Source organism: Oryzias latipes, chromosome 2 (genome assembly GCF_053564925.1).
Source record: "Oryzias latipes strain Hd-rR chromosome 2, Olatipes_Hd-rR_3.1".
Classification (NCBI taxonomy): domain Eukaryota; kingdom Metazoa; phylum Chordata; class Actinopteri; order Beloniformes; family Adrianichthyidae; genus Oryzias; species Oryzias latipes.
In genome coordinates, this window is record NC_136238.1 from 42,785,642 (window position 1) to 42,813,023 (window position 27,382).

A 27,382-nucleotide genomic window follows, 5' to 3' on the forward strand; every position below is an offset into this window, starting at 1 on the left:
TCCTTGTGGTTCCAAAACAGGAACCGATGTCGTAGAACCCAAAACAACAGGAGACCGTTGTTGTGGCGGCTCTCTTCGGGGACAGGTGTGGTCCCAGCAGGAAAACTGTCTCCTGACCGGGCGCTGAGCGCAGCAAAAGGTCCTCTGCTGGGTTCAGGACGGTCAGGTCATTCCCAAACCCCAGGGACCAGGCTTGTGGCCTGAAAACGGAGCCTGAACCAGAAAAACAGAAATGAGATTACATTAACCAAATTTAAGGGCAAAGGACTTGACTGTAAAGACTGTTTTCTTGTTGTTTTTATCCTTGTCTTTCTGTTGTGCCTCAAAACAGAATTTGACCTCTATTAATCACCTGAATTGAATATAAATTAGCGAATGTCTATCATTACCCCTAGCAGTGTGGGTTTGTACAGTTCCATTTCTAGCTTTTCACACGTTTTTACACTGCATTTGCCTCCAAATCTTAAGTTAAACCCCTTTTTCATAGTTTGATTCAACGCTTTCTAAGATTATTTTTTATTTTTAAATGTTCGTTTCTGCTAAACTATGTAACGTAGCTATTGCTCTTCATAATACCATTCCGCCATGTTTGATCAAGGCTCGTCCTCTAGAAAAGGGTAAGACAGCATTTACTTCGGCTTTTGTTTGATACGCCTAACATAAAGATTGCTTATCTTCAAAGACTTTGATTTCATTTATGTATTTGGACACCTGGAAAATGGATGCTGCGGAAATTATTTAAATCTTTGTAGTCTTTTCTCTGTGTTTTTGAGCGGGAAAGTGCCAAACCTGGCAACCCGGCAATTAGCAAGATCGCTTTGCGCAGGCTCGCGCCGCGTGCAGATTCAGTTTGAAGCTAACAGCAGCACGAGAAGCCACACGTGTGGAAAGGCCGCGAGGACAAGAAAAGTTGTTAAATAGTTGGTGAGATTTTGGGTTGTTGTAGATATATCTTCAATTTATTTTAAGAGGAAACCAATATTTATTCTGTTTTACTCAAAAACGTCGTCGACATTTTTTAAACATTCGGAAGATTTTCGTTAAGGCGCTTAACCTCAAAGGCGCATTAAAATATATATATAAAGGTGACATTTTAATCGTTTAACTTGTTTTAGTTGCCTCAGTTTCGTAATTTCTCCGGTTATTCATAAACTACAAAGTTGGCGTCGCCGTTCACGGCCTCGCGCTCGCTTTGCACAGTCGGCGGGAGCCTCTTTGATCACCCTTCTGCGCATGTGCACAAGGTTGTAGCTTACAGAGTTGGTAAATGCGTTAATATATATATTTTTTACTTTTCACGCCCTTAAAATCAGAACTCCACCGTGCGAGACTATTTATTGTCCTGAATTTTAGCGTATTTTGGACGCCAAGCCCCCCCCCCATTCATTTCCCGAAGCAAAAACGTTATAAGTACGAAGAATTTACAAAGACTTTTTATGAACCCAATGTGTTCCGAAAAGAACTTCGATAAATTCAAAAAAATCACATGAAAAATGTTCCAACGCAATGCATTGTGGTCTATATCAGTGAGCAGTGAGACTTCTGGAAAATTTCTAGGGCACTGGATTTTGAATTTGTAGACAGAACAGCCATTTAAAGGGAACTCAGACCAAATTAGTGTACAAATGGACAAATATTTTTTAAATAAAATGTAATCGTGTTCATAACGTTGTCAAGGTGAACGTGTGATGCTTAATAAATCTCCTAAAATTTAAGTCATTGAGAAATAGTCGTTCCTCTAGCTGAAAGTAAATTCTTACCTAATATAATAAAGAATAGTATTTTTTTTCAAAGTTCAGCTAAATTAACCAATAAGATTAAAACTTAAATGTTGTGCTCAAAAAATCCTTTTGCACTTGAAACAGAAAAATCTGTGCAAACAAGTTTTCACTTGGCACAAACCTGATTCAGTGTACGAGCCGATTGGAAGAATTTCTGACCAATCAGCATCAACCGTCATGTCCATGACTGATTGGCTGGCCACAGAAGGCAGTTTCTCACTAGTGAAAATAGTTTTTTGATCACCCAAAATATAAGTATAACAGAATACTGAGGAATGAGAAACAAATCCCTCCTGCTGCTGGTATCTTTTATTTTGAAAGGACGCCCCGTAAACATTTGTCCAGAGTGATAATCTATTTTAATATTTTCTCTAGACACCGGTGTCTTTAAAAGGGGAATTCGGACTTTGTGGGTTGTTGTCGGTCAGAAATGGACTGTAATGGTTCTTCAAAAGATGACGTTTCTAGATCTCCCTGATCTAGAACCTCAATACCTTAAAGAATGTTTTGTTTTTCCCAGATCATGAAAAAAAACCTACAGCTTACTGAAGTTATGACGTAAATGTGAACATATTTCAAAATCGTTGATGTTCAGATCTTTTCACAGAAAAGGAGACAAACGGGATTTATGTTAACAAAATCTAGAAGCTAACTTTTCCTCCAAGATCTTTTAGGTTTTTTAAATCTTGATAGTCTTGGATGGTTCAGGACGGGTTCAGTCTGCTGTGTTCTGGTCAGAACCGGTGTTCTGTGGGGTCAGGTTTTCCATCGTTATGCTCCTCTGAGCTTCCTCTTGTGTCTTCAGATCAGACGATTAAAATGGACGACTGGGAGGAAGAGGTACGCAGGTTTTCAGTCGGTTATCCAGGTGTTTTTTGGTGGACCTCCACCCTGACTCTGACTCTGGTTCACAGGAAACCGCACCGTCCTTCGCGCCCGTCAGCAGCACGGATGCAGGTACCCTGAGGTTGTGTAGCTGCAGGTTGTGTGTCTGTGTGATGATCACGCGTGTTGTCAGCTCCGCAGAGAAGCTCCTGGAACGGAGGCGCCAGGGACTCAGGAAATGGTGAGTTCTTCAGTCAGCCACCGTCCTTACCTTTAGGGTGGGGGTTCAAGCCCGCGGTCCCGTCCAGGACGTTGACTGTCTTACAGCAGAGCGGGCTGGGGGATGGAAGTCCACAGATTTAATCCAGTGTCCTTCGTGCTGTCAAATCCGTCTTCATGTAAGTGGAACCTGACACCTCTGCTTGTGTTTCAGACGGAGACAGCTGGAACCGCTCCAACCGAGGGCGAGGAGGTTCGGCCGGGAGAGGAGGCAGAGGAGGTGCTCTTCATCACTGAGTTTGAACTAGATGCTCTAGGTTCATGTCCACAGAAATCCTTTGAGTAGATGAAGGATAGAATCTGGAGCAGGACTTGGTCCTCTGTCTCCAGAACTCCTCTGCAGAGTTAAACGGTCGTCATGGCAACAGAGCCTGTCCTCTGTAGGGGTTTTAGAACGTTCCTGAGAGGCTCCAGAGGTTTTGGCGGTCCTCTGGGACCCCCAGCCTGCTCTGACGCTCGTGTGTGAAACCTTCTGGTGTGTTAAAGTCCAGACGCTGGGATTTGGACCGACGTGTTCACCTTCTGCATGCTGGATGAAGAGGATGGGACTTTGTCTAGACGCTTTGTGTAATAAAGTTTTTTTCTGGTGCTGGTCAGGGCGCGGCAGAGGCTTCGGACGGTCTGACCAGGACGAGCTCAATGGTAAGAATCCGCTCCGGTTTTCCCGCCGTCCAAACGTTTGCGGCTCTGACGCAGATCTCTGAACGCAGGAGGCGGCGGAGACTCTGAAAACGGTGAGGGGGTTCTGAAGGTGAGGCTCCACTGGGTTCTCTGTGGTTCCTGAACTGTGTGCTCTCCAGGGTTCAGAGGAAGAGGCCGAGGAGGAAGAGGAGGCTTCAGACCAGGTATGTGCTCAGCTTCACCATCCAACGCTTCGACTGCTTCAACGCTTTCTCTCTGGCAGGTGGGGGGGAGCGAGGAAGAGGAGGAGGTACGTGAAGACCTTTAGGGACCTTCAGCGGTTCTCCAGAAGGTCCGATGAACTGACGTGCTTTTGTTTGGCTACAGGTTATCGAGGACGGGATGAAGACGTCTTTGCTGCAGGTGACTGCTCTCAGCTTTCTGTGACCTTTATGACCTCCGACCTCTGACCTTTCGCTTTGTGTGAAAGCAGGAGACAGCAGAGGGGCAGAGAACAGCGATGCAGCTGACCCTGAACGTAAGCAGAACCCCAACCTTTATGTCAGGTTTCAGTTCTGGAGCTGCAGAGTCTCCTCTGATCCTCAGGGCCCAAAGTGACCTACATCCCCCCGAGCCTCCCAGAGGACGAGGACTCCATCTTCTCCCACTACAAGATGGGCATCAACTTCGACAAGTACGACGACATCCTGGTGGACGTCAGCGGGACCAACCTGCCCGCCGCCATCATGGTGAGGACGGGCTTGTGGGAACGTTTGTACCAAGCTTTAGAGGCGGAGCGTGTGAACGTTTAATCCTATACATGTTCAGACGTTCCCATGGGAACCACGCTGTGTTGGAGTCCCATGGGTGTGTTCAGGCCGGACAAGCGGGGCGGGGTTTCCGCTGGTGTCAAATTTTGTCCCAGTGCAAATTTCCTGAATCTTGTTTCCGTCTCTTTCTTGCTGCTGTATGATTCTGGTGTGACACTAATTCATTTCTCCCCAATTTCTCACGATTTCCCGGCGCCTTCGCTCTCCTGATGGGTTTTTAAAATGCCAGAAAAGTCCACCGGGGGGCGCGTCTCCTGAGCATGTAGGGGTGCTTGGCCCCGGTGCCACGTTATCCATTTTTACCAGACCGATAGGTTTCTGGCCATAACAGTGTTGTTAACGTTAGCAGACACGGCGTGTACTATCGCCCTCTTTCCTCCTGCAGGGGGGAGGGGCTTCTCACACTCTCGCATTCCTTAAACTTTCCTAAAGGGCCGGATTTGTGTGTGGAAGTGGGAGGGCCAAGCAGCAGTGTTTGGGGTATTTTCAACCCCAACATTTTTACCAAAATCCCTGTGAATTTCTGTCTGAGTCTGTGCAGAAGGAAAAACCTGATGTGAGCCAGAAGTCAGAGTTCATGTGATTTACTTGGAACGTCATTTCAGCCAATCACAATCAAGAAATTCCACACAGTTCCTAGGAAGGGCTGGAGGCGTATATCATTGATTTAATGAAGGTCTGAATGGTGGCCGCATTCGGCTCACCGGCCAGACTTTGGACATGTCTGCAATCTGGATTTCGTGTTTTCTAGTTTTGCCATTGTTGCTGTCATTGATCTGCTGGGACTTTAGTCAGCAGAAAAACTGCAGAGAACATTTTCAGGATTTGGTCCAAAGTGACCCAAAGCAGCTGTGATGGATGGAGTAGAAGCCAAGAACCAATCTAATCTCATCTATTAGCTTCCTACTCTGAAACGTCACAGATCCCTGGCGTTGAGGGGTCACACCTTTAGTATGTAGAGCGATGCAAACGCACACAAACAGGCGTTTACGCAGACTTTCCATGGAAGCATGAACGCACCTTTCCAACGAAGACAACGAGAACATCTCGGATGATTGGTTCTAGATCAGGAGGATCCAGAATCTGTTCTGGGTTCTACTTCCCTGATCCAGAGCCGACCGTTCTTCACGCCGCTACAGGAACTCCAAGCAGGGTCAAACGGTGGCCTTTGTAAAGATTTCTGGAGTTTTCCGTCTCCTGAACCAGGTCTTGGAGCGCAGATGTTGTGATGGTTTCTGCTTTCAGACCTTTGAGGAGGCCAAGCTGTGCGAGTCGTTGAAGAACAACATCAGCAGGTCCGGATACGTCAAGCCGACGCCCGTCCAGAAGTACGGCCTCCCCATCATCTCCGCCGGCAGAGACCTGATGGCGTGCGCTCAGACCGGCTCCGGAAAAACTGTGAGGCCACCGCCGGTTCCATAAAAGTCCGGGTTTGTTTTGGACGCCGGGTCAAACGGCGGCGTTCCTCCCCACAGGCGGCGTTCCTGCTGCCCATCCTGCAGCAGCTGATGGCAGACGGCGTGGCGGCCAGCCGCTTCAGCGAGATCCAGGAGCCAGAGGCCGTGATTGTGGCTCCTACCAGGGAGCTCATCAACCAGATTTACCAGGAGGCCCGGAAGTTCTCCTTTGGGTGAGTGGGGCTGGCAGGGGGGCGGGGCTAAACTGCAGCGGTGCCGGCATTGAGCCGTGCGGCGTCTCGGCAGGACCTGCGTGCGGCCCGTGGTGGTCTACGGAGGCGTGAACACCGGCTACCAGATGAGGGAGATCGAGAAGGGCTGCAACGTGCTGTGCGGGACTCCGGGACGCCTGCTGGACATGATCGGCAGAGGAAAGGTGAGCGCCAGTTCCTCCTGATGATCTGCCGCTGGAGGCTCCACCCCATAATGCTCTCCTCCAGGTGGGCCTGAGTAAAGTTCGCCACCTGGTCCTGGACGAAGCCGACCGCATGTTGGACATGGGCTTCGAGCCGGACATGCGCCGGCTGGTGGGCTCCCCGGGTATGCCGTCCAAAGAGGAGCGGCAGACGCTGATGTTCAGCGCCACCTTCCCCGAGGACATCCAGAGGTCTGCCCCGCCCACCCCAACGCCTGCTGGATGTTGTCCGCCACTCTAACAGGAGTGTTTGCAGGTTGGCGGCCGACTTCCTGAAGGTGGACTACCTGTTTGTGGCCGTGGGGGTGGTGGGCGGAGCCTGCACCGACGTGGAGCAGACCTTCCTACAGGTCACCAAATTCAACAAGCGGGAGCAGCTCCTGGACCTCCTCAGGACCATCGGTGAGTCTCGGCTTGTGGCAGATCCTCCTGCAGGAGAACCGGCCGTCATGGTGCACTCTCCTCAGGGTCTGAGCGGACCATGGTGTTCGTGGAGACCAAGAGGCAGGCCGACTTCATCGCCGCCTTCCTGTGCCAGGAGAAGGTTCCGACCACCAGCATCCACGGGTACGTCCACGCCTGTCTGCCCCCTGGGGCTGTTCTGGTGCTGATGATGTCACTGGTCCCACAGCGACAGAGAGCAGCGCGAGCGGGAGAAGGCGCTGGCGGATTTCCGCTCAGGCAAGTGTCCCGTCCTGGTGGCCACCTCGGTGGCGTCCCGCGGCCTGGACATCCCTGACGTCCAGCACGTGGTGAACTTTGACCTGCCCAACACCATCGACGACTACGTCCACCGCATCGGGAGAACGGGCCGCTGCGGCAACACCGGCAGGGCCGTGTCCTTCTACGACCCCGACGTGGACAGTCAGCTGGCCCGCTCGCTGGTCGGCATCCTGGCCAAGGTGAGAACGGCGCGATGCGTTCAGGATCCACCCACTCTAGAATGATCATATCTGTTTGGTTTGGACTGTTTAAACCCCAATTTGTTCTTGTTGCCCATGACAACTGGGGTCTGAGATTAGGGGTCGGGGCTTTCCCACAATCCCCTCACAGGAAATTTCCTTATCGTTTTTCTGAAATGTGGGCGTGGTTAACGAAAACCTGTTGCTAAAGAAATCTAACATCTTACTTTAGCCGATTCTTCAAAGAATGACAGATCTGTTCGTCGCCACTGGGTGACCAAAAAAATGAAATGGTTGCTATGGAGATACAAGCAGCAGGAAGTCAGGACCTTCAGCTGTAGGAGATGAGGATCTGCAGGGTGCAGAGGCGTCCTCCTCACGGCTCTCCCAATGTCTGCAGGCTCAGCAGGAGGTGCCGTCATGGCTGGAGGAGTCGGCGTTCGGCGCTCACGGTTCCGCCGCCTTCAACCCTTCGGGAAGGACGTTTGCCTCCACAGACTCCAGGAAGGTCTGCAGCCCTCCACAGCACGCAGAGCCTCCTGGGTGGGGTTGGTTCCTCATTCTGCTTTGTGGTTCTAGGGTGGTTCTTTCCAGGACAGCAGTGTGAAGACGCAGCCTGCAGCGCCCCCTGCTGCTGCTGATGAAGATGACTGGGAGTGAAGGCCCCGCCGCGTCAGCTTCCTCCTCCACTGAATGCCGAAGCGTTCCGTTTTTTTTTTTTTTTTTAAGGCATTTGAACTTGTGTTAAAGTAGAAACTGGGAGGATGAGTGTCCGACCGCCCACGTTCAAGTCCGGAAGAAGAGGATCAGAGGAGCGTTCTCCTGACAGAATGACTATAGAGAAAAGTTGGTATTGTTGTGTCCTTCAGCGGTTTTCTCCTGATAAATAAAAGTTTTCAACAAACGCCTTTTTTTTTCTTCCTTCATTATTTCACCCGACATCAAAGAAACAAACGTTCTTAAAGAATTGAGCCAGAAACTATTGAAACAACGGCTTTTTCTTTTAAAACTTTCCTGTAAATTTGCCAAATTCCCAGACTGCTAGATTATTTTTTTCTTCAGGTTTCTGCCGGAACCCTGAACGTTCCAGTGAAATCGTCGGAACATTCAGCTTCTTCAGGATTTTGTTCCCATTTACCTCAAAGGATAATAAAATTGGAATTCAGGCTGTTGTTTAAAAAATGATTAATAATCATTTGAATTTAAAAACTGTTTTAGGCTGGATGGAAGCATATCTTCGGTTTGATCAGAATTATTATTTTGAAGCCTTTTAACACAAGGTGGCGCTATCATTTCAGCTGTTGGGTGCTCATTACAGAACATTCCTGCATCTGGAAGTGGTTCTGCTCCGGTTTGTAGAACTGGATTAGGTTTGCTCCATATCTGCTTTGAGGAAAGGGGTTTTCTCTTCAAGTTCTTTAGAAAGTTGCAGAACTGCAAAATTAAATAAACCTCATTTAAAAAAAAAAAACCTTTTGCCTAACTGATCACAAAATTAAGACTTGTATTTTTAAAATTACCTATTTTTCCCCATTAAAGAATTTCATATAACAATTACCCATCTGAAGAATTTTGTGACAGAGAAATTTATAAATGGATAAGAAATAATTACTTTATTTATTTATTTGACACAGGGACACAATCGGTTGGACACGGTTCAGTAATCCATGCGCATAGTTTATCTTTTTCCTTTTTTTTAAACCACTAGCACCTGGCGGGTTCCATAGAACATCCCAAAACACAACTTGTCATAAATGTGACCAAATCTTTGAGTGAAACAATTCAAAGTGAATTTGATTTTTTATTCAATAAAAATAGAATAAAGCAAACCAGGAAAATAACAGAGATAAATCATCCGTCCGTCCATCTGTTTTATAGTCCAGATTTAGTAAACCTCTCACCGATCCCCGCCACCATCTTGTCTTGTATGTGTTTATGTGTTCATACATTTGTCTAATTTTGGATTCTTTTATTGCCAATTTACTTTTAGGTTAAATACAAATTTGACTGAATGTATAGTTTAATGTATGTAAGTAATGTTCTGTAAATACGTTTTTTATTTTGATCTTTTAGGGTGATTTTGACTTCTACTTAAGGACTGCAGATGTAAAATAGCCTGACTCTGGAATGTTTATTAGTATTTACATTCCAACTGTTCTATTTAAAAACAAAAAAACGCGTTTCCGGGTGGTCCTCGAACGCCGCACGCGCTGATTGGTCGTTTTGCTGCGTTTGAAGTTCCCTAACGGCCGCGCGGAGCTGCGGTTCGGCTCCCTCCGCGGTCCAAACGCTCGGCGAACGCCGTCAGGTGACCGCACGGGGGAAGTTACGTCACAGGTTCACGCGAGGAACGTTTATTGTTTTAAACGCGGCGAAAGTAATGAGCGTAAAACCTAAACGCCAGGTACGGAAGTGACGTCATAGGCTTTTAATAAAGTTTGGACGCCGCCTGTTGTTAGAGGAAACAAAAAGTATTAGGTCTTGTTGAGCACTTTTGTGTTGTTGTGGCTAACAGGAAGTGACGTCAGGGAGGCTGGCAGGAGCCCTCAAAATGAGCAGGTGAGTTTAGTGTTTTTCAACAGAACTCCTCTGGAGATGTTCTCAGGTAAAGTCTGCGTCTCCTCCTCCAGACAGACTGCAGGAGGTCCGCCGCACGCCGCTTTCTCGCTGTACTCCACAGACTCAGAGGAACAGGTGAGGAACCAGCCGGGGCCCAAACAGGACAGAACCCGGAGCTGTTGAGGCGTCCTGGTTCCGGTCCACTGCTCACACCTGACCTCTGCCCCCAGGTCTCCACCCTCCACAGAGGTCTGGATCGCTGCGCCGTCCTGCTGGACCACATCCTTCAGGCGGACACCGCGGGTCAGAGTAGAGAAATGGACGGGCGATGTTCACATCCATTTAGCCCTAGGGTGGATTTGAACCCACGGTTTGCCACCAGACCGCTGAGGTGATTGGTTTGTTGCAGGGTTGTCGTCTTTGACCAGAACACCGACAGAAGGAGCAACCAGGTCGAAACCGGCAACTCCTGCAGGGAGGAAGACCGTGAAGAAGGTTCCCGGAAAAGCAGGTGAGGGTCCTGGAACGACCACGAGGTCCTTGATCCACAGCAGAGCTGGTTCTCTCAGAGAGGTGTGAAGGCTCACCTGAACCTACAGGGTCCACACTGACCGCCAGCTGTCTTCCTGTTCAACCCTTCAAAATAAAGTCCTTGTTTTCTGCTGGCCACAGCGTCATCCATGCTTTGGTCACGGCGGCTCCTTTTCTGAAGCTTTGGTTGTTGTTTTCTTCTCTGAACAGTGAAAGGCGGAGCTGCTAGATCCAGAGCAAACACCTCCCAGGGAAGGAGGGCCACCACAAAGACGGGTGAGCTGCAGAACACGTGGAAGGGATGGAGCGTGTGATGTAAGCCCATGCTAACCCCCCCCCCCCCTCTGTGTGATTATTGATCAGGACCAAAAAACTCTACCGAAATTTACTGAAATAAAAAAAAAAACTCTGGGTCTTCACCATGATGGACAAAGACCCATAAAATGGACTCCACAGTTATGTCCCCCGGGGGGGGGGCTTCAGGCCAATGTCTGGTAGGACAGACGAAACCCCCCCGCGGTCATTAACACCTAGATGGACGGACTCGACTAGCACTTCGACTTTAGTCACAGTCTGTAGCTCCACTGACGTTTGCTTCACGTGTGTGTAGACCAGGGGTGGGCAAACTGCGGCCCCCACGCTGGATCCGCCCGCCTCCATATATATGTTATTTTTTAATCTGGCCACATGATCAAGAATATGACATTTTCTTCCTCCTTCTGCAGTCTGAGCTCCAACCTGAAAGCCTCTAAAATCTGTCAAACAGAACAGAAGACAGTCTTTCCTTCTACGTCACACTTCATGTTTACCGGTTTAGCTCATTGTTTTGGAGCAGGGGTGGGCAACTATTTTAACTGGGGGGCCACTTTGGGTTCTGAAATTCAATAGCAGGAGCAGATATGTGGAGTGAGAATGATAGAACATGGAATGTAGATAAAAACATTTGGATTGAAAATTATATTCTAAAACAGAATATTGTAGAGATTTTAGTACAAAACTTTTGTTCCCATTTTAGATTCTTTTTTTTTTTATTGTGTAGTCCTTTGGTACCTTCAAGGAGATGTAAAATACTATGAATAAAGTTTTATTCATTCATGATCCCTTTAATAAAATAAATAACATTACTTATGAAATAAAACAATAACACTATGATTATACAAGACAAAAAATCAGAAAAAATATACTGATACATTTTAAATAAATAAATAGTGGATCCTCTCCAGTCAGAATTCCACAGAGACTTTGAGCTCATCACATGTCTCACAGTTTCTCATCCAGTAATACTGAAAAGGCTTGTTTCTCTGTCTTCTGCTGCAGATAATCATAAATCTGTGTTTCCTTTGCACCAGTACAGAGTTCTCTCATTTATGGCAGGAGTTACGTTCTAAAAACAACTGTGATCAGTGAAATCCATGGAGGAAGATTCCAGAAATTTATGGTAAAACTCCTCACTGCTAACTTCTACACTTTTCTCAGACAAACATGAACATTTTCTCCCTTTTCTCTTGTTTAAATTCTCAAACCTTCATAGAAATCAGATCCAGGATCTTAGAATGAAAACAAAGATCTGATGGATCACAGATTTCTGATCTGAAGAGCTCTGCGTTTCTGTACAGGAGACACTGCACAGACTGAGGAGATTGATTGACAGGCTCTCCAGCCAATCAGGACACAGAACAGGGTGTGCTGTTTAAAGGAAGCAGCAGAATCGCTCTAAAAGAATGAGCTAAACCAGGAAAGATGAAGTGTGACGTAGAAGGAAAGACTGTAGCGCCATAGTTTACCCACCCCTCTTTTAGAGCGATCATGCTGCTTCCTTTAAACAGCACCCTGCTCTGTGTCCTGATTGGCTGGAGACCCTGTCAATCAATCTCCTCCGTCCATGTCTCCTGTACAGAAGCACAGAGCTCTTCAGATCAGAAATCTGTGATCCATCAGATCTTTGTTTTCATTCTCAGATCCTGGATCTGATTTCTATGAAGGTTTGAGAATTTAAACAAGAGAAAAGGGAGAAAATGTTCAAGTCTCTCTGAGAAAAGTGTAGAAAGTGGTCAGTGAGGAGTTTTACTGCCATAAACATCATACTAGAAAAAAGTTTTTACATGGTCTGTGCATGTTGTTAGTGTGGTCCCAGCGTGTTGTCAGTGTGGTCTTAGCATGTTGTTAGTGTGGTCTTAGCGTGTTGTTAGCGTGGTCCCAGCGTGGTCTCTCCTCTTGAAGATCCCTGCTGGTTACTTTTGGGAAGACCAGCGTCTGACCACGGGTATTGAACCTGCAGGCCCCAGCAGCTCCGGTCTTCATGGACGAACCAGCTCCATTCCAACGACGACGCAGACTTCCGCTGCAGCCGCACAGTCTGGGCCCAGGCCCCGCCCACTCCAGAGACGAGGTGGGAGGAGTCCTTCACCTCTAGATCCTCCCCCCGTCACGGTGCCCCTCCACGCCAAACGGCAGGTCATTTCTGCCGTTCCCCATGAGGGGCGTCAGGGGGAGGGTGATGAAGAGGACTTTGTCCCTGTGAGAGACCCCGGCCCCCACAGCTCTGCTGCACACCTCCCCAGACCTGTTGAGGGGCAGGAGCAGGACCAGGACCAGGAGCAGGACCAGGACCAGGACCAGGAGCAGGACCAGGAGCAGGAGCAGGACCAGGAGCAGGACCAGGACCAGGACCAGGAGCAGGAGCAGGACCAGGACCAGGCCTCATCCAGCAGGAGGGAGCTCTGCAGCAGCGCAGGACGACCAGCAAAGACTGTCGGTGGACTGCTGGAGCAGCTGAAGGCCGCCGTCGCCGGGCGAGGTGAGCTCTGACACTGAAAGCTGCTCACCTGAATAACCAGGGGGCGGGGTCAGTCCATGTCTCACTCCGCCCCTTAGGTCACTGCTTTGTTTTATCAGTCTTTTCTCTCTTTGACTTTTAACAAAAAATAGAAAGTAAAAACATTTTCTTAATCACATTATGTCCTTAACCGGAATTATTTCAAGTTTGATCAAACCAAACGTCGCTCTGTTCCAGTTAACCCTTCAATATCGGCGCTGTCGCCACGGACAGGAAGTAACACGCGCTCTTTGAACTCTTTGACCCTTTGCACAATTAAGGTGATTCCAACAGATTCAGAGGCTGAGGGTGGCTTTCTCCGCTTCAGGATCCGTTGGAACGACGGCGTCAACGCCGAAGTTAAAGCGCTGGAAACTGACCTAACCTTAACCGCGTGCGTGCGTGCGTGCGTGTGTGTGTGTGTGTGTGTGCGTGTGTGTGTGTATACAGGCAGTGTTGCAGAACAGCTTCTCGTTGGTCTGGAGCAGATCTTGTCTTCACCTCAGGTCGGGGTCGAGCCGTCCGCCCCATCAGCTGAAGGAGCAGGAGGTACATTGATAACGTTCATGTGTGTGTGTGTGTGTGCGTTTGGGGGGGGGGGGGTGTTAAACAGTGTAGTCCATCATTCGAATGTCAAGTAAATCTGACATTTTAATCTCTAACTACTAAAAAACAATGTAGTGCCCTGAATTGTAAAGCAATTGAGACACCATGCTCACTCCCTTTTTTTCCTCTTTTATGACATCCTGGATTTCACTAAGTTAAAATCTAATTAATATGAGTGTTTTACGACGTTTTTTTACGAATTCACTGAGTTCTGAACATAAAAACGTTGATGGTTTATTTAAAAAAATACATTAAAATAAAATTTTGGCTAAAATTGTTCCGACACAATGCATTGTGGTCTATGTTTGCCGATCTAGTGAGCATCGATGCACACTGGTTTTTGGCAGAGACTTCTGGGAAATTGATTTGGGAATTGTAGATTCAGACAGAACTGCAAAATGACGAACGCACAAGATGGGGTGTAACGGTTAGGATTAATTTTGTACCGTTTCTGTTGTATTAAGTATTAAGTTTGCCCCGAGGCGGAACTAATGTTAATAATGAGTTTGTGTGTGTGAGCGCACGGTCAGGGTGTGTTGCTCAGTTTGCCGAGACAGTAACAAAAAAGGTTTTCCTCTAAAAAAACAGAGACTGGTTCTATTATTAACCCGCTCTGGAGGCTCTGAGGGTCCGAACGGGGAAGTGAACCCCAAAGGAAGATCCGCCTTTGGTGGAGAGGATCTCCCTGCGTCTTCCGACCACAGTCAGAAACCTCATTGCAGTTCAGGTTCAACAGCGTTTAGGGGACAGAGGTGACAGTGAGCATGTCATCAGGATCATGCAGACCCCCCCCCATCTTCTTATACTCTCCTGTGTGGGGGGGGGGACACCTTGGCTTTGTTGTCAGCATCCATGAAGGGAAAAGACAGTTGGATAAGTCAAAAGAGTTACATTCACAAAGAGGGCGTATGCCACAGTAACGCATCTGACCTGTTAACGCTCTTAAAACGGCATCACCCGACTGTAACAATCAGGTCTGCAAGAAAAAAATGTTTTTTTAGGCCAGTGTTAATTATCCAAAGTTTATGGTTCCTAACAGCTAATAGTTGTATTGTCATGTAAAACCAATAAATGCATTTTCCAAGTAATTTTTTTTTTATCCCTGCCTTTTTGGTACTGAAAAAAATACTGAAAATGTACAGAACCGAGCCCTATGAAATACTGAACCGAACCGAATTGAGATTTTAGAGTACCGTTACAGCCCTATAGTGCACTACATAGTGCAGTTTCTGACTGTGGTCGGAAGACGCAGGAAGATCCTCTCCACCACTATGTAGTGAACTATGTAGTGCACTATTGGGGTTAGGGTGGGAATTATGACACAGCGTTTGTCGTTGAAAACTGTGCATCCAACTCTGGATTTCTTTCCTTTCTTGTGTTTTAACGGTTTAAACAGTTTAATTCATTTCTAAAGCTCTTCAAGCTGCTAAACGTTCGTCCTGTGTTGTCAGTCGTGGGCCTGCAGGGGGAGCTGGAGAGCGCTCAGGCCAGACTGCAGCAGCTGCAGGAGGACCTCGGTGAACTACGGAGAGCCCTGCAGGACACACAGAGCCAGCTGAAGGACGTGAAGGCAGAGAACGCCATCCTGAAGACAGGTTCTCTCCGTCCATTTGTCTTTAGGGCTTCAGGATTGTGAGGGTCTACAGAGAAACGTTGGAGGTCAAAACCGTAGAAGGAGGAGGCAGAAATGGCCTCATAGATGTTTTATGATCCTTTCTTATTTAATGGCAATAAAGTTATGAAGGAACCTTTATTGGTCAGGGTTCTAGTGAACATTGTGGTTCCAAAAACCACAAATCAAAGCCAGAAACGGGTTTGTCAGCGTTCTCCTTCACTCTGTTGATGCAGATCTGGAGCTCCACAGACAGAAGCTGCTGGACGGCGAGAGAGTCAACAGTGAGCTGGCCTCGCTCGCCCAGCACCGCCTGAAGGAGATGGAGAAGCTGCAGAGGTTTGGGTTTCCCTGAGTGGAGAACTTCGGTTCCAAAAGCCGTCGCTTCACGGTCGCTTCATGTCTTCTGCTGTTCCAGCCTCCTTCAGAGCGCCGCGGACACTCCCACCGACCGGATCAAAGGCTTCCTCCACTCTCTGAGGCAGGCGGAGCCCTGCACTGAGCACGTGCAGACAGGGCTCAGGTCACCTCCTCCTGGAGGCGGGTCCGGTCAAAGCGACAGAGAGAGCACAGACCTGGTGGGCGGGTGTGCGCGGCGCCTCCGCTCCCCGTCTCTCTGTGACTCCGCCTCCTTGTGGTCGGCCTGGAGCGCCAGGTCCTCCTCCACCTTTGACACCAGGGACGAGGCGGCGTTCAGGGACGGCCTGGCGGCTCTGGACGCCAGCATCGCCAGCCTGCAGAGAACCTTCCAGCTGGATCTGAGGAGATGTTGAGGAACCGTGGCGGTCCAGATCTTCTGTAACGTGTAACTTCTGATTTGAAATAAAGCTTTATTTGACTGTCAATCAATCTGTGGGTTCTGTGTGTATGTGTCTGTGTTGTATGTTTAATAGTGTGTCTGTTGGGGGTGTGGGGGTGTATTTGTGTGTGTGCTGGTATGTGTTTTTGTTGGTGTTTGTCTGGTAGTGTGTGTATTGGTGTATGTGTGTCTGCTGGGGTGTTGTGGTTGTGTTTATGTGTGTATTGGTGTTATGGTTGGTTTAAGTGTATTATAGTGTGTGTGTGTGTACTTAACTGATTGTTTTTTTCTTCCAAGTAGCGCATAGTTTGTTGTTGTTTGTCAAATCTTCAAGGTTAAACAACGACAGCAGTCGGTGACAAAATAGGAGCTTTTTTTGGAAAATTTCTGATTAAAAAAAAACACGCTTTATGAAACCGATGTTTGCCAACGGACAATTAATAACTATTGTCAAATATATTTGAACAAGCCAGAGGGTTTCTCTTCTCACAGTTTGCATGGATGGTGAATAAACGTGGAAAAAATGAGAAAAGTTGTGGTCTTTACGTGAAATTTTCATAAATGTATCACGAATGAACCAGGTTAAAACCGCGGAAGAAGTACGAATAAACCAACAAAGAACTCGTAAACCAACAAAGAACATGAACCAAACATGATTATTGTCTGTTAATATACAATTCATTAGTAATTTGTGCGTCAACTACGTATTTGAACGTGATATGTGTGCTGTATTCACGTAAAGACTCATCGGTTGAAACCTTCAGTGGACATCTGCAAATGTTGATGAATGACAAAAATGATCACGCTTAAATCACGAAAGACCAAACTTTTATACGTGGAAAATGCGCAAAATGCCCGTAGTGGCTGTGTGACTCTGCTTTTATACAGAACCAAAACGCCTCCATCACTGGCTGACAGTTCTGGCTGCAGCCTGTAGAGGGCGCCTGAAAGCAGACTTCTGTGGTTCTGGTCTTTGAGGTTTTGGCTTCCAGATCTAGGGTCTCAGACTTTGACAACTGTTTATATCTATATCTATATCTATATCTATATCTATATCTATCTATATATCTATATCTATATCTATATATATATATATATATATATATATATATATATATATATATATATATATATATATATATATATATATATATATATATAGATATAGATATATATAGATATAGATATAGATATATATAGATATATATATATTTTTTTTTAATTAAATTTTTTTTAAATGAATTTATATTAATGTTCAAAAAGGCTCAATTTAAGACCTTAACACGATGAGGATTTGGAAGAATTGAATTAAATTAATTTTAAGAAAAATAAACAGATTACATTAAATTGGTTAGAAATACATAATTAATTTGGATTCATTTCATTTTAATGAGATGAACTCTTCATTTCTTGCTGTCCTGTTCGAGTCCCGTTCCCGCTCAGTAACGATCCAGGCCGGCACGCGCTCAGGCAGCGGCGCGGAGCATTGTGGGACGCTGGCTGACGGCAGAGTCAACATGGCTGCAGCTCTCCGGAGGAGGATCGAACCTGCAGGAAGAAGGCCGTGAATCGAGCTCGGTTGTGGACCCGCTTGGACCGCCTCCGCGTTGCTCTGAAACCTCCGTGCTGTTGAGGGCGCTCACCGACCGCAGAGGACCGAGCGAAGCCACCCGCAGCCGCAGAGGAACCGCCGGGGAGAAAGCCTCGTATGAATCCCGACGAGAAGGAGGACTGTGAGTGTGCGGCACCACAGGCCCAGACCAGCCCGGCGAGCGGAGCTGACAGGTGGGCACGCGGGCAGGAAAGAGTCGGGGATTGCCGGGCATGTCGGGAGCTTAGCTAGCTCCCCGCTGTTAGCCGCGCGGGAGCTCCGCGTTTTCGCTGAATCTGTTTAGACAACACTTCGAGCAGCTTTGAATTTATTTTAATTCAATCACGAAACGTTTAATACGACGTTTTTAAAGTAGGAAGCGCGTGAAATGAAACTAAAAAACGGCCGGCGGGCCTGCTAATGTTTGCTACAGCATTAGCCTGCTCAGTCACGCCAGGCAGAAACCTGCAGTCTGCGACGTTTTCCGCTGAAAGTCCCTCCAAGACTGGATTGGTTCCAGCCTCAAACAGGGACCCGGTCTTTGTGCGGGGGGTTCTCCACCTGCTGCACCCTGACTCCGTGGAGCTAACAACACGCTTCCTGCTGCTGTTTGCAGCCCGCAGACTGCGTCCTCTAAAGGGGAACATCTCTACCAACGCACGGGCTGTTGTCATGTCACACTGGGAGGCTTGCTGTGGTCCTCCTGTCAGTCTGGGAGCAGGTCTGCAGAGCCAGAACCACATCCCATCATCTCCATCTGGATCCCCCCCGCAGAAACATCAGGCTGGAACTTTTGTCCAAGCCTCCAGGAATGTGGGAAAGACCCTCATGGCTCCACCTGCACATCCTTCAGTGCCTGGCTTCTTGTTAACGAAGCCACAAATCGGTGGACGTTTTTAGGGTTTTTGTCAGTGGGGTGCATGTAAACGCCGCGGTCCAAACCCGTTTCATATGTGTGATCTGTTCTTTCTTGTTCCTTCAGAGAACACGAGGAGCCTGACGTAGAAAACCCAGAAGCAAGCCGAATGTAAGTCCCCAACGAGCGCCCAGAGCCGTCTGGATGTCCGTTCTGTGTCCGTCTGTTCCTGTGGTTCCCCACGTCTGTGTGCGTTCATCAAAGGGCTGTTTGCTTTCACGACTAACACTTCGGATTTATTACGTTTTTACTAGAAAGAATTGAGCCGTTGCTTTTTGAAGACGCTGATAGCGTCAGGAATTCTGTATTGTACCCGAGATGTGCTAGGGGCCGCTCTGTTATGCGTCCTGCTGTGGACGCTGAAACGTTCTCTGAAGTTCAGACGCCGTTTTTGAGGCATTTTGGGCGTCCGGGGTTCAGGGGCGGGCGATCGCTCAGAACATCTTTGGACGACATCTTTGGACGTCTTTGATTCCATGTTGGGCCTCAAAAGCTGCAGTAGAACCAGAAACTGCTGTAGTTTTCCCACTTATCGATGTTTCTAACAGGAGCTTTTACTTTCGATACTGAAAATTTCCTCTAGTGCTGATTATTGTGTTCTTTAAACAGAAATCTGCTTGTCTGATATTTCTTACTTCTGCATTTCCTGTCCTAGAATAACCAACAGTTATGTCAAACTTAGAATGCTGTTCTGGTTCCGTTTAGAGGAGCTTAAACATAAACCAGGTTCTGTCCCTTCGTGGTCCTATAGAAGTGTAGTACGATTGGGTGTAAATGAATCGGTCAGGGGTCACCAGAACCGTTACTGAACGCCCAACGTTTTGGTAGAAAGATCTGTTGTTATAAAAACTGTCCAAAAATGGAACCAACAACTCTCCAATCAGCTTTCTTTAGCTTAAGAACGCAGGAGTTTTGAACACGGAAGCCCAAAATGCCCATAGACTTCTTGGAAGTGGTCGGTAGGAGTGTTTCAGAGCCTGGAGTGAACGTAAACAGATTTATTTTTAATGTGTACAAATGAGGCAGAAAAACTATCGGTTTTGGTGTCCAGGCGAAGCATCCGGTTTATAATAAGAACATGTGCTGAGGTACACGCGTGCACGAAGCGTGTCTCGATCCACCGACATTTGTGTGGAGCGTTTCATAACGTCTGGACCAGGACGTGGTCAAACGTCTTCAGCGTGTTGGAGGTCCCTCGCGGTCTTGATGCTTTGCTGATTTTTGTTTTTGTTTTCAGCGTGCTTCTAAAATATTTATGAGTTCAGTGCATTGTGTTCTGCTTCCTGATTGGCTGTTGACCTCGTCAATAAATCTGGCCTGTGCTGTGTCTCCTGAACAGAATGTGTTCAGATCTACTTAACCTCTGGAGACCCTGTGTCCTCACACAATGACATGGTTTTTGTACTTCCTGTACTAACGATAACGGTTATTGGGTCCTACTTATCTCACATAGCATTGTGTCCATTATTCATTCACTAGGAGCTCGCCGCTCCATGGCCTGAAGACGCGGCCGATGTCTCCTTTGATAGAAGACGAGCGCCACGGCAGAATGTGAATGTATCTGCTGTCAATCAAAGTATTGTTCACATCCGAAATCTCTGATTTTTTCCTCTGAACGCAGGAAGCGAGCAGCCGCCAAACATCTAATAGAGCGCTATTACCACCAGTTAACGGAAGGCTGTGGGAATGAGTGCTGCTCCAACCCCTGGTGTGCCTCCTCGGTGGGATTCACGCGCATGGACAACAACGCGGCGGCGGTCAAGGCGCTGGAGCTCTACAAGGTCAACGCCAAGCTCTGTGACCCGCACCCTTCCAAGAAAGGCACCGCCTCCACCTACCTGGAGAGCAGCACGCACAGCAACTCTGCCTCCAGCGACCAGCAGGTGAACCACAAGGAGGCGCACACGCTACGGGAAAATTTTAAAGGTGAGCTTGAGCCCAAAGTTCCGGTTTCGTGTTCCGACCGGTGAAGTCTTGTCGGGAAGGCTGTTCTACCGGTTTCACCCGCTCTGTTTTTCGCGTAGATGTATCTTACCTGACGGAGGAGAAGGTGTACGAGATCTTGGGCATGTGCGGGGAGAAGGAGGATTACTCCCCGCTGATCCGAGTAATCGGCCGGGTCTTCTCCAGCGCCGAGGGGCTGGTGCAGAGCTTCCGGCGGTCCAAACCCCACACCAAGGAGGAGCTGAAGTCCCTCCAGGGCAAGGACGAGGACAAGGACGAGGACGAGAAGGAGGCAGCGGCGTGCTCCGCTACGGCCATGGAGGAGGACTCCCCGTCCTCGTCGACGCGGCCGGGCGAGGGTTCCTCGGGAGACAACGACGTCCAGAAGCTGGCGCCGGACGAGGTCTCGGTGGACATTGAAGCCGTGCGGCGCGTCTACGAGCGCCTCCTGTCCAACGAGAAGATAGAGGCCGCCTTCCTGAACGCACTGGTTTACCTCTCCCCCAACGTGGAGTGCGACCTGACGTACCACAACGTGTACTCACGGGACCCGAACTATCTGAATCTGTTTGTTATAGTGATGGAGAACAGCAACCTCCACAGTCCAGAGTACCTGGAGATCGCGCTGCCTCAGTTCTGTAAGGCCATGAGCAAACTGCCACTGGCCGCTCAGGCCAAGCTGGCCCGCCTCTGGTCGCACTACAGCGCCGAGCAGATCCGCCGCATGATGGAGACCTTCCAGCAGCTCATCACCTACAAGGTGATCAGCAACGAGTTCAACAGCCGGAACCTGGTGAACGACGACGACGCGGTTGTGGCGTCCACCAAGTGCTTGAAGATAGTTTACTATGCAAACGTGCTGGGAGGCGACCTGGACGTGGAGCACAACGAGGACGAGGACGACGAGCCCATCCCGGAGTCCAGCGAGCTCACGCTGCAGGAGCTGCTGGGCGAGGAGCGCCGCAACAAGAAGGGTCCCCGGGTGGACCCTCTGGAGACGGAGCTGGGGGTCCGCACCAACGACTGCCGGCGGCCGCTCATCCCCTTCGAGGAGTTCATCAACGAGCCGCTGAACGAAGTCCTGGAGATGGACAAGGACTACACCTTTTTCAAGGTGGAGACAGAGAACAAGTTCTCCTTCATGACCTGCCCGTTCATCCTGAACGCCGTCACCAAGAACCTGGGCCTGTACTACGACAACCGCATCCGCATGTACAGCGAGCGGCGGATCACCGTGCTCTACAGCCTGGTGCAGGGCCAGCAGCTCAACCCCTACCTGAGGCTAAAGGTCCGCAGGGACCACATCATCGACGACGCTCTGGTCAGGGTACGTGGCGCCGCCCTCCGGCTCCGCCGCCCGCCAGCCCACATGTCTGACCTGTGCTCTGTCCCCGCAGCTGGAAATGATCGCCATGGAGAATCCTGCAGACTTGAAGAAGCAGCTGTATGTGGAGTTTGAAGGAGAGCAAGGTGTGGACGAAGGAGGCGTTTCCAAAGAGTTCTTTCAGCTGGTGGTGGAGGAGATCTTCAACCCTGACATCGGTATGAGACCGTCCATCGCCGCTTGGGTTTCTGCCGGTTCTGAGCCAGTTATAGTGCACTTAAAGGTTGGAGGTGTTTGGCTCCTGAAAACCTCCTTTTGGCTTGATACCCGATTCTTTGACCTTTAACCCTCCTACGGTATGTTTGGTTCCACTGTTTGTCCAGTTCCTCATGAATCTCAAACTAGTTCTTTGGCTTTGGGTTGATGGAACCCGACGAATCACAGAACATCCTTTTTCCCATCAAAAGGGATTTTGCAGTTTCCTGTATAAATCTCATAAAAGTCTATATAATTCAGATGTGGTACGAAGAATGCAGGTCTTTTTATTAAGGTCTTTGTTTGTCTGAACATCCCAAAAAACTTTGATCAAATTCAAATCTGGTTTTAGAAAAACCTGTGGTTCTGGCCCGTGGTGGTGCCGGCGTTGGTCGATAATGTCTCTGGTTTGGCTTCAGGCATGTTCACGTACGACGAATACACCAAACTGTTCTGGTTCAACCCCTCGTCGTTCGAGAACGAGGGCCAGTACACGCTGATCGGCATCGTCCTCGGCCTGGCCATCTACAACAACTGCATCCTGGACGTGCACTTCCCCATGGTGGTCTACAGGAAGCTGATGGGCAAGAAAGGGACCTTCAGGGACCTGGCGGACGCCAACCCGGTGAGACATGCGCCGTTGGGTGGTTTCGTTTGCCCCTCAGGTGGATTGTTGTTTGACAGTCTTAGATCTTGTTTGAAGTAACGGCGGTCGTCTAAAGTACCGGACTTTCTGCATGGTGGGACACACCGTCGATGACATGGTCTATTTTTAAGCCTTTGGCACATATGAGGTGCATTAAACCAGAGGAGTGTCTCAATAGACACGTCGGTCAGTCTTTAACTGCATTCAACAGTCTCTAGAACGTGTTTGTATCACGCTACACGTTATACCCGTTGGCGTGTTCACAATGCCTGTAACTCTTTTTTTCCCTAACAGATCAATATCGCTAAAACAATTGTTAATGTGACAATGCTAACTCTACTTTTTTAGTATCACGTTAAGTAAACAGATGGACACAACTACAAATTAGCCGCGTTAGCATATTTACAATAAATTTCAAACTTGTAATGCGTAAAAAACCAGACCATTATCGCTAAAACAAATGTTATGACTACGTTAACTCCCAAAGTTGTGAGTAACGCATAAAAACACAGTTCAGCACCACTACACGTTAGCATTTGTACAACACCTGTTTACGTCGTTTGCTACAGGTTAAATTAACACTTTGACATAACGTCAACAGCATTTAACGCAACCAGAAAATAAAATAAAATAAGACGCACTGTTGTTTTGTGAAAATATTTTCAGTACACAGTCCCAAAAGGAATGGCAGTAATTCAAAGTATTTTGTAGTAACAGTCTTATGTGTCTTTGAAGTAACTTTACTGCAGCAGCTTCCTGATGTGGCTGCTGTGCATCAGTGGCTGACCGCTGTCTGGCCGTGCCCTGCAGGTCTTGAACCAGAGTCTGAAGGAGCTGCTGGAGTACGAAGGCAGCGTGGAGGAGGACATGATGATCACCTTCCAGATCTCCCACAACGACCTGTTCGGAAACCCGCTCATGTACGACCTGAGGGAAAACGGGGACAAGATCCCCGTCACCAACGACAACAGAAGGGTAAGGGGGCGGGGCCAGGGGCCATTCAAAACATAGATCTACCTTTATAGACTTTTTTTCTTAGTTTTAATGAGAGATTTCTGTTTTCAGTAAAGGAAAGTTCCAACTTTGGTTCTTCATAACCAACCCAGACGAGGTAAAAAAGCAAATGAGAACCGAACCACATGTAAAGCATCGCTAAATGAATCACATCTACCTGCGGCCACAAGGTGGCGCCAGATGCACGTTGCAGTTACTGCGTGCTGAGTCAGCACTGCAGCTGGTGAAGGTCAGACGATGAAAGTGAGGAAGGAGTGTGGCTTCCAGACGCTGTGTGTGTGAAGCCTGAAGGTCGGCAGCTAAGCTAACATTTGGTTTGGCTAGGAGAGCGTTTAGCCTCTTTCTGTTCCAAACAGATGTAACATCTGATGAGCTGTAGGAGCATCTGTTCACTTTGACCGCATACTCGTTCTCCAGACCTCAGAACATCCATCCAAGCTGGAGTCCCACCTTTCAGGACGAAACTTTTCAAAATAAGAGGCGAATTGCCTGGAAAACCCCTGCAGATGCCCATTTGGGGGGGTTACAGATCAAACCAATTCCATCTCTAGTTATACATACGTGACCACAGATCCAGGGGTTTCTGGTTGGGTTCTGAGGTTCCAGGGTGAAGCTGCTGTCGTCCGTCTCCGCAGGAGTTTGTGGCGCAGTACTCCGACTACATCCTGAACAAGAGCGTGGAGAAGCAGTTCAAAGCCTTCAGGAGAGGCTTCCACATGGTCACCAACGAGTCGCCGCTCAAGTACCTGTTCAGGCCCGAGGAGATCGAGCTGCTGATCTGCGGCAGCAGGGTAAGACGAGCTGCAGCCGCTCGGTTCGGCAGCTGCGCGGTGGAACTGGCGCCATGCTAACGTCTGTTCTCCACCGCAGAACCTGGACTTCCTGGCGCTGGAGGAGACGACCGAGTACGACGGCGGGTACAACAGAGACTCACGAATCATCAAGTAAGAAACTCCATCCTGGAAGCAGTCCCTCCGCCCCCCAGGGGGGAGAGTGTCGTATTTCTAGGAGTGGACTCAAACCCACGACCCCTGTTGCAGTTTTTCCAAAATGTGGTGACAGCACTGAAACTGTGTCCTGCAGGGACTTCTGGGAGACGCTGCACTCGTTTGGGGAGGAGCAGAAGCGCCTCTTCCTGCAGTTCACCACCGGCACCGACAGAGCCCCTGTGGGGGGGTTGGGCAAGCTCAAGATGATCATCGCCAAGAACGGCCCCGATACCGACAGGTGAGCCCGCCCGCCCGCCCACAGTGCCAGACCAACTCTTTATGTTTACCGACGCAGGCGTGACCCAAAGAGGAAGTCACATGACCCGGAACCCGGTTATTATGTGTGTCTGTGTCCTAAAATGACATCAACCCCGCCATGATGCTGCCCACATCATGATACTCACTCTGTTCTTTCACAACAAATGAGTTTTGTACAAAACAAAAGCAAAATCAAACTCCTTATTTACATTTACAGGGCTTTCATTTTGTAACTTTAGTGGATTAAACACGGCGCTGTTTTGTATTTTATTTTGAAAATAAAAATAATTTGTTTGCAGGCGCTTTTAGTTTCAGTTTTTAGTTTTAAGTTAATCGTCAGAGTGAATGATGATTTTTGTTAGGGGCCCCGCCCCCTAGTGGCTCCCCGGTGAACTGACATATCTCTAAGTCCTGAGTCTAAGCTGATCTGGAAAAATCCCATCATACCTTTTTCTACAGCCTGAAGGTCTGCCAAAATCATCTGCGCAGCTTTTATTTTGTAAGCCTGCCGGTGGGGTGCGCCCCCTGCTGACGGTGTTGTGTCCCCGCAGGTTACCCACGTCCCACACCTGCTTCAACGTGCTGCTGCTGCCCGAGTACAGCAGCAAGGACAAGCTGCGAGAGAGACTGCTGAAAGCCATCACCTACGCCAAAGGGTTTGGCATGCTCTGAGCCCACCCCCCCTGCTCCAAACCCCGCCCCCTCTCTGGCCCGCCCCCCTTTCATCAGACACGACGGAAACGTTGACGAGTCAGGCCGCAGGGACGTTTGGTTTAATTGTGCGCCCCTGTAGTTCCTCTGCAGCCGCCAGCGCAAGCACACGCCCCTCCCCCCCTCCACTCTGAGCTGCAGAACCCCCCCCCCCCCCCCCTTCGTTTTCCATGTACAGAGAGGATAACTTCATTATTATTTATTTTAAGGTAAAAATGGGTTATTTTTCATGCCTGTCTGTCGCACTGGCGTCCCCAGGGCGGGGGCGGGGTGAACTCTGAGGGGGCGGAGTCTACGAGTTAATTTAAGCCCCGCTTGTGGTACCGCGTTAAGGTGAAAAACCATCCAGCTGTAGGAAAGTCTCGACTATCAAATGAACCGAACAGATAGCTGTCCCTGACCATTCCACTCCCCCCGCCCGCTGACAGGGACGCCACCGCTGTTCCGCACCGTGTTTCTGGGCCTTTTTCCAATGTGGGGGGAGGGAAGGGCGGCACTGCTGGCTAGATCTGGTCAGAGCTGTAAAGTGCACTTAGACATTTTCAGAATGTTTTTGATTTGGGTGGGGGCCGCAGGTTGCCACGATTGTTCGCAGCGTTTTATTTCCTTGTCTTCCTGTGTTGACGATTCCAAATAAAACAGTGTTTGTATACGAGCGCCGTCGGAGCCGCAGTGCTGTGTCCCCGCCGCCATGCCCCCGGGGCGGTCCTGACAGTTGGGGGGACAGCTGGGGAGGGGGCTCCCGGGGCTCACGGGAAACTGTGGACGATCCACAACCACTCAGTCTGTGCGGAAACGGCTACGATCCGGAGCGGGAATGTTGGAGTCCGCTGACGAAGCGAGACCAACAAGGAAGCTCTGGCTTTTCAAAATAATGTCAAGTAAATGCTCTGAAACCATCAACGGTGTTTTCTGTTCTTTACACGGCAGGCGGGAAGGGGATTCAAACCGTGGCACTACTGTTCTCTGCAGTGACTGAAACTTCCACACCAGAAGACGGGTCCTTCACAGTCTAGCGTTCACGCTTAGCTACCCAACTTTCTATGACCATTTTGCTCCACGGCCCTTGAACACACGTTGGAAGTTAAACCAGGTTGAACTTGGACCAATCAGAGACTGACACCTGGTGAATCCAGACATGGCGAGGAGTCCGACGTTGACGTCTGCGTTTGTTTTTCAGATAGACACCAAGACCACTATCCTGACACGATGCTAGTCCATAGCCGTCATTACATTGAACTAAACCATTTCTTGCCCAAACGCAAAATGTACATTTCTCACCAACTGTAGGTGGCAGCCATGCGCTAGTAAATCAGAGAAGAAGAAGCCCCTCCCGGTTTGTCCAGTGTGAACATCATGGGCTAAAATGCCCGGTGTGCACGTAGCTTCATTGGTACGGCCATGACCCAACAGGCCGTTGGTGACGCGCAGAAGGTCAAACATCCACAGGTAAATCTGATCGGATCCTGGTGTTTTATCAACGGAATTTTTTTTTTTTTTTAAAGTGTTGTACAAAAAGTGCACAATCCAACTGATTATCTGCACTTACCAGACGCTCTAGGGTGGATGCTTTTACGTCTAAGCGTTGAACCTTTTCTGTAGTTTTGTCTGAACTAGCGGTTGATCTGATTTTTAAATTACACAAACTGGGCTCTTATTTTCTAAAGATTGGTTCCAGGTTCTGTAGACTAGAGTTTGACTG

At 48.6% G+C, this 27,382-nt stretch overlaps 3 protein-coding genes across 11 annotated transcripts; all 3 read left to right on the forward strand.

Moving 5' to 3' along the window:
• The first annotated feature begins 396 nt into the window (after nucleotides 1–396).
• Nucleotides 397–8,014, forward strand: ddx4 (DEAD (Asp-Glu-Ala-Asp) box polypeptide 4). 6 transcript variants are annotated; one of them, XM_023961237.2, is made up of 21 exons: nucleotides 397–617; nucleotides 2,587–2,621; nucleotides 2,696–2,738; nucleotides 2,800–2,847; nucleotides 3,040–3,105; nucleotides 3,483–3,527; nucleotides 3,596–3,619; nucleotides 3,686–3,730; nucleotides 3,790–3,816; nucleotides 3,894–3,929; nucleotides 3,997–4,044; nucleotides 4,113–4,255; nucleotides 5,582–5,734; nucleotides 5,812–5,966; nucleotides 6,040–6,169; nucleotides 6,234–6,400; nucleotides 6,465–6,610; nucleotides 6,676–6,775; nucleotides 6,840–7,110; nucleotides 7,511–7,618; nucleotides 7,690–8,014. In XM_023961237.2, the coding sequence occupies exons 1-21, from the start codon at nucleotides 527–529 to the stop codon at nucleotides 7,768–7,770; spliced, it is 1,962 nt and encodes a 653-aa protein (XP_023817005.1). In that variant the 5' UTR covers nucleotides 397–526; the 3' UTR covers nucleotides 7,771–8,014.
• A 1,316-nt stretch (nucleotides 8,015–9,330) lies between these two features.
• Nucleotides 9,331–16,078, forward strand: ccdc14 (coiled-coil domain containing 14). The gene is made up of 11 exons (XM_011494484.4): nucleotides 9,331–9,514; nucleotides 9,626–9,669; nucleotides 9,741–9,804; nucleotides 9,900–9,972; nucleotides 10,079–10,180; nucleotides 10,411–10,476; nucleotides 12,479–12,997; nucleotides 13,466–13,564; nucleotides 15,073–15,216; nucleotides 15,470–15,572; nucleotides 15,652–16,078. The coding sequence occupies exons 1-11, from the start codon at nucleotides 9,491–9,493 to the stop codon at nucleotides 16,004–16,006; spliced, it is 1,593 nt and encodes a 530-aa protein (XP_011492786.2). The 5' UTR covers nucleotides 9,331–9,490; the 3' UTR covers nucleotides 16,007–16,078.
• Nucleotides 16,079–17,284: 1,206 nt separating this feature from the next.
• LOC101174082 (ubiquitin-protein ligase E3A) lies at nucleotides 17,285–26,583 on the forward strand. Of its 4 annotated transcripts, none has more exons than XR_013652836.1 (11): nucleotides 17,285–17,817; nucleotides 18,606–18,650; nucleotides 20,161–20,465; nucleotides 20,564–21,810; nucleotides 21,881–22,025; nucleotides 22,482–22,687; nucleotides 23,519–23,683; nucleotides 23,774–24,513; nucleotides 24,593–24,666; nucleotides 24,806–24,949; nucleotides 25,521–26,333. XR_013652836.1 is itself a non-coding variant. In XM_023961505.2 (11 exons), exons 1-11 carry the CDS (start codon nucleotides 17,741–17,743, stop codon nucleotides 25,639–25,641), a joined length of 2,685 nt encoding a protein of 894 aa, XP_023817273.1. In that variant the 5' UTR covers nucleotides 17,285–17,740; the 3' UTR covers nucleotides 25,642–26,583. The 4 variants fall into 4 exon arrangements, 3 of the variants coding, with proteins under 3 accessions (XP_023817273.1, XP_023817276.1, XP_023817280.1); XM_023961505.2 differs by having other exon boundaries at nucleotides 24,358–24,513; nucleotides 25,521–26,583; XM_023961512.2 differs by having other exon boundaries at nucleotides 17,494–17,765; nucleotides 24,358–24,513; nucleotides 25,521–26,583.
• Nucleotides 26,584–27,382: the final 799 nt, after the last annotated feature.

Excerpts from the sequence above, each read along its gene's own strand:
- ddx4 (XM_023961237.2), top strand. The coding sequence starts at position 527 with ATGTTCGTTTCTGCTAAACTATGTAACGTAGCTATTGCTCTTCATAAT. Across the intron at positions 3,930-3,996 it reads TGAAGACGTCTTTGCTGCAG|CAGGAGACAGCAGAGGGGCA; the intron begins GTGACTGCTCTC and ends TTTGTGTGAAAG. Across the intron at positions 5,967-6,039 it reads GCCCGGAAGTTCTCCTTTGG|GACCTGCGTGCGGCCCGTGG; the intron begins GTGAGTGGGGCT and ends GCGTCTCGGCAG.
- ccdc14 (XM_011494484.4), top strand. The coding sequence starts at position 9,491 with ATGAGCGTAAAACCTAAACGCCAG. Across the intron at positions 9,670-9,740 it reads GGAGCCCTCAAAATGAGCAG|ACAGACTGCAGGAGGTCCGC; the intron begins GTGAGTTTAGTG and ends CTCCTCCTCCAG. Across the intron at positions 12,998-13,465 it reads GGCCGCCGTCGCCGGGCGAG|GCAGTGTTGCAGAACAGCTT; the intron begins GTGAGCTCTGAC and ends GTGTGTATACAG.
- LOC101174082 (XM_023961505.2), top strand. The coding sequence starts at position 17,741 with ATGAATCCCGACGAGAAGGAGGACTGTGAGTGTGCGGCACCACAGGCC. Across the intron at positions 21,811-21,880 it reads TCGACGACGCTCTGGTCAGG|CTGGAAATGATCGCCATGGA; the intron begins GTACGTGGCGCC and ends CTGTCCCCGCAG. Across the intron at positions 22,026-22,481 it reads GATCTTCAACCCTGACATCG|GCATGTTCACGTACGACGAA; the intron begins GTATGAGACCGT and ends GTTTGGCTTCAG.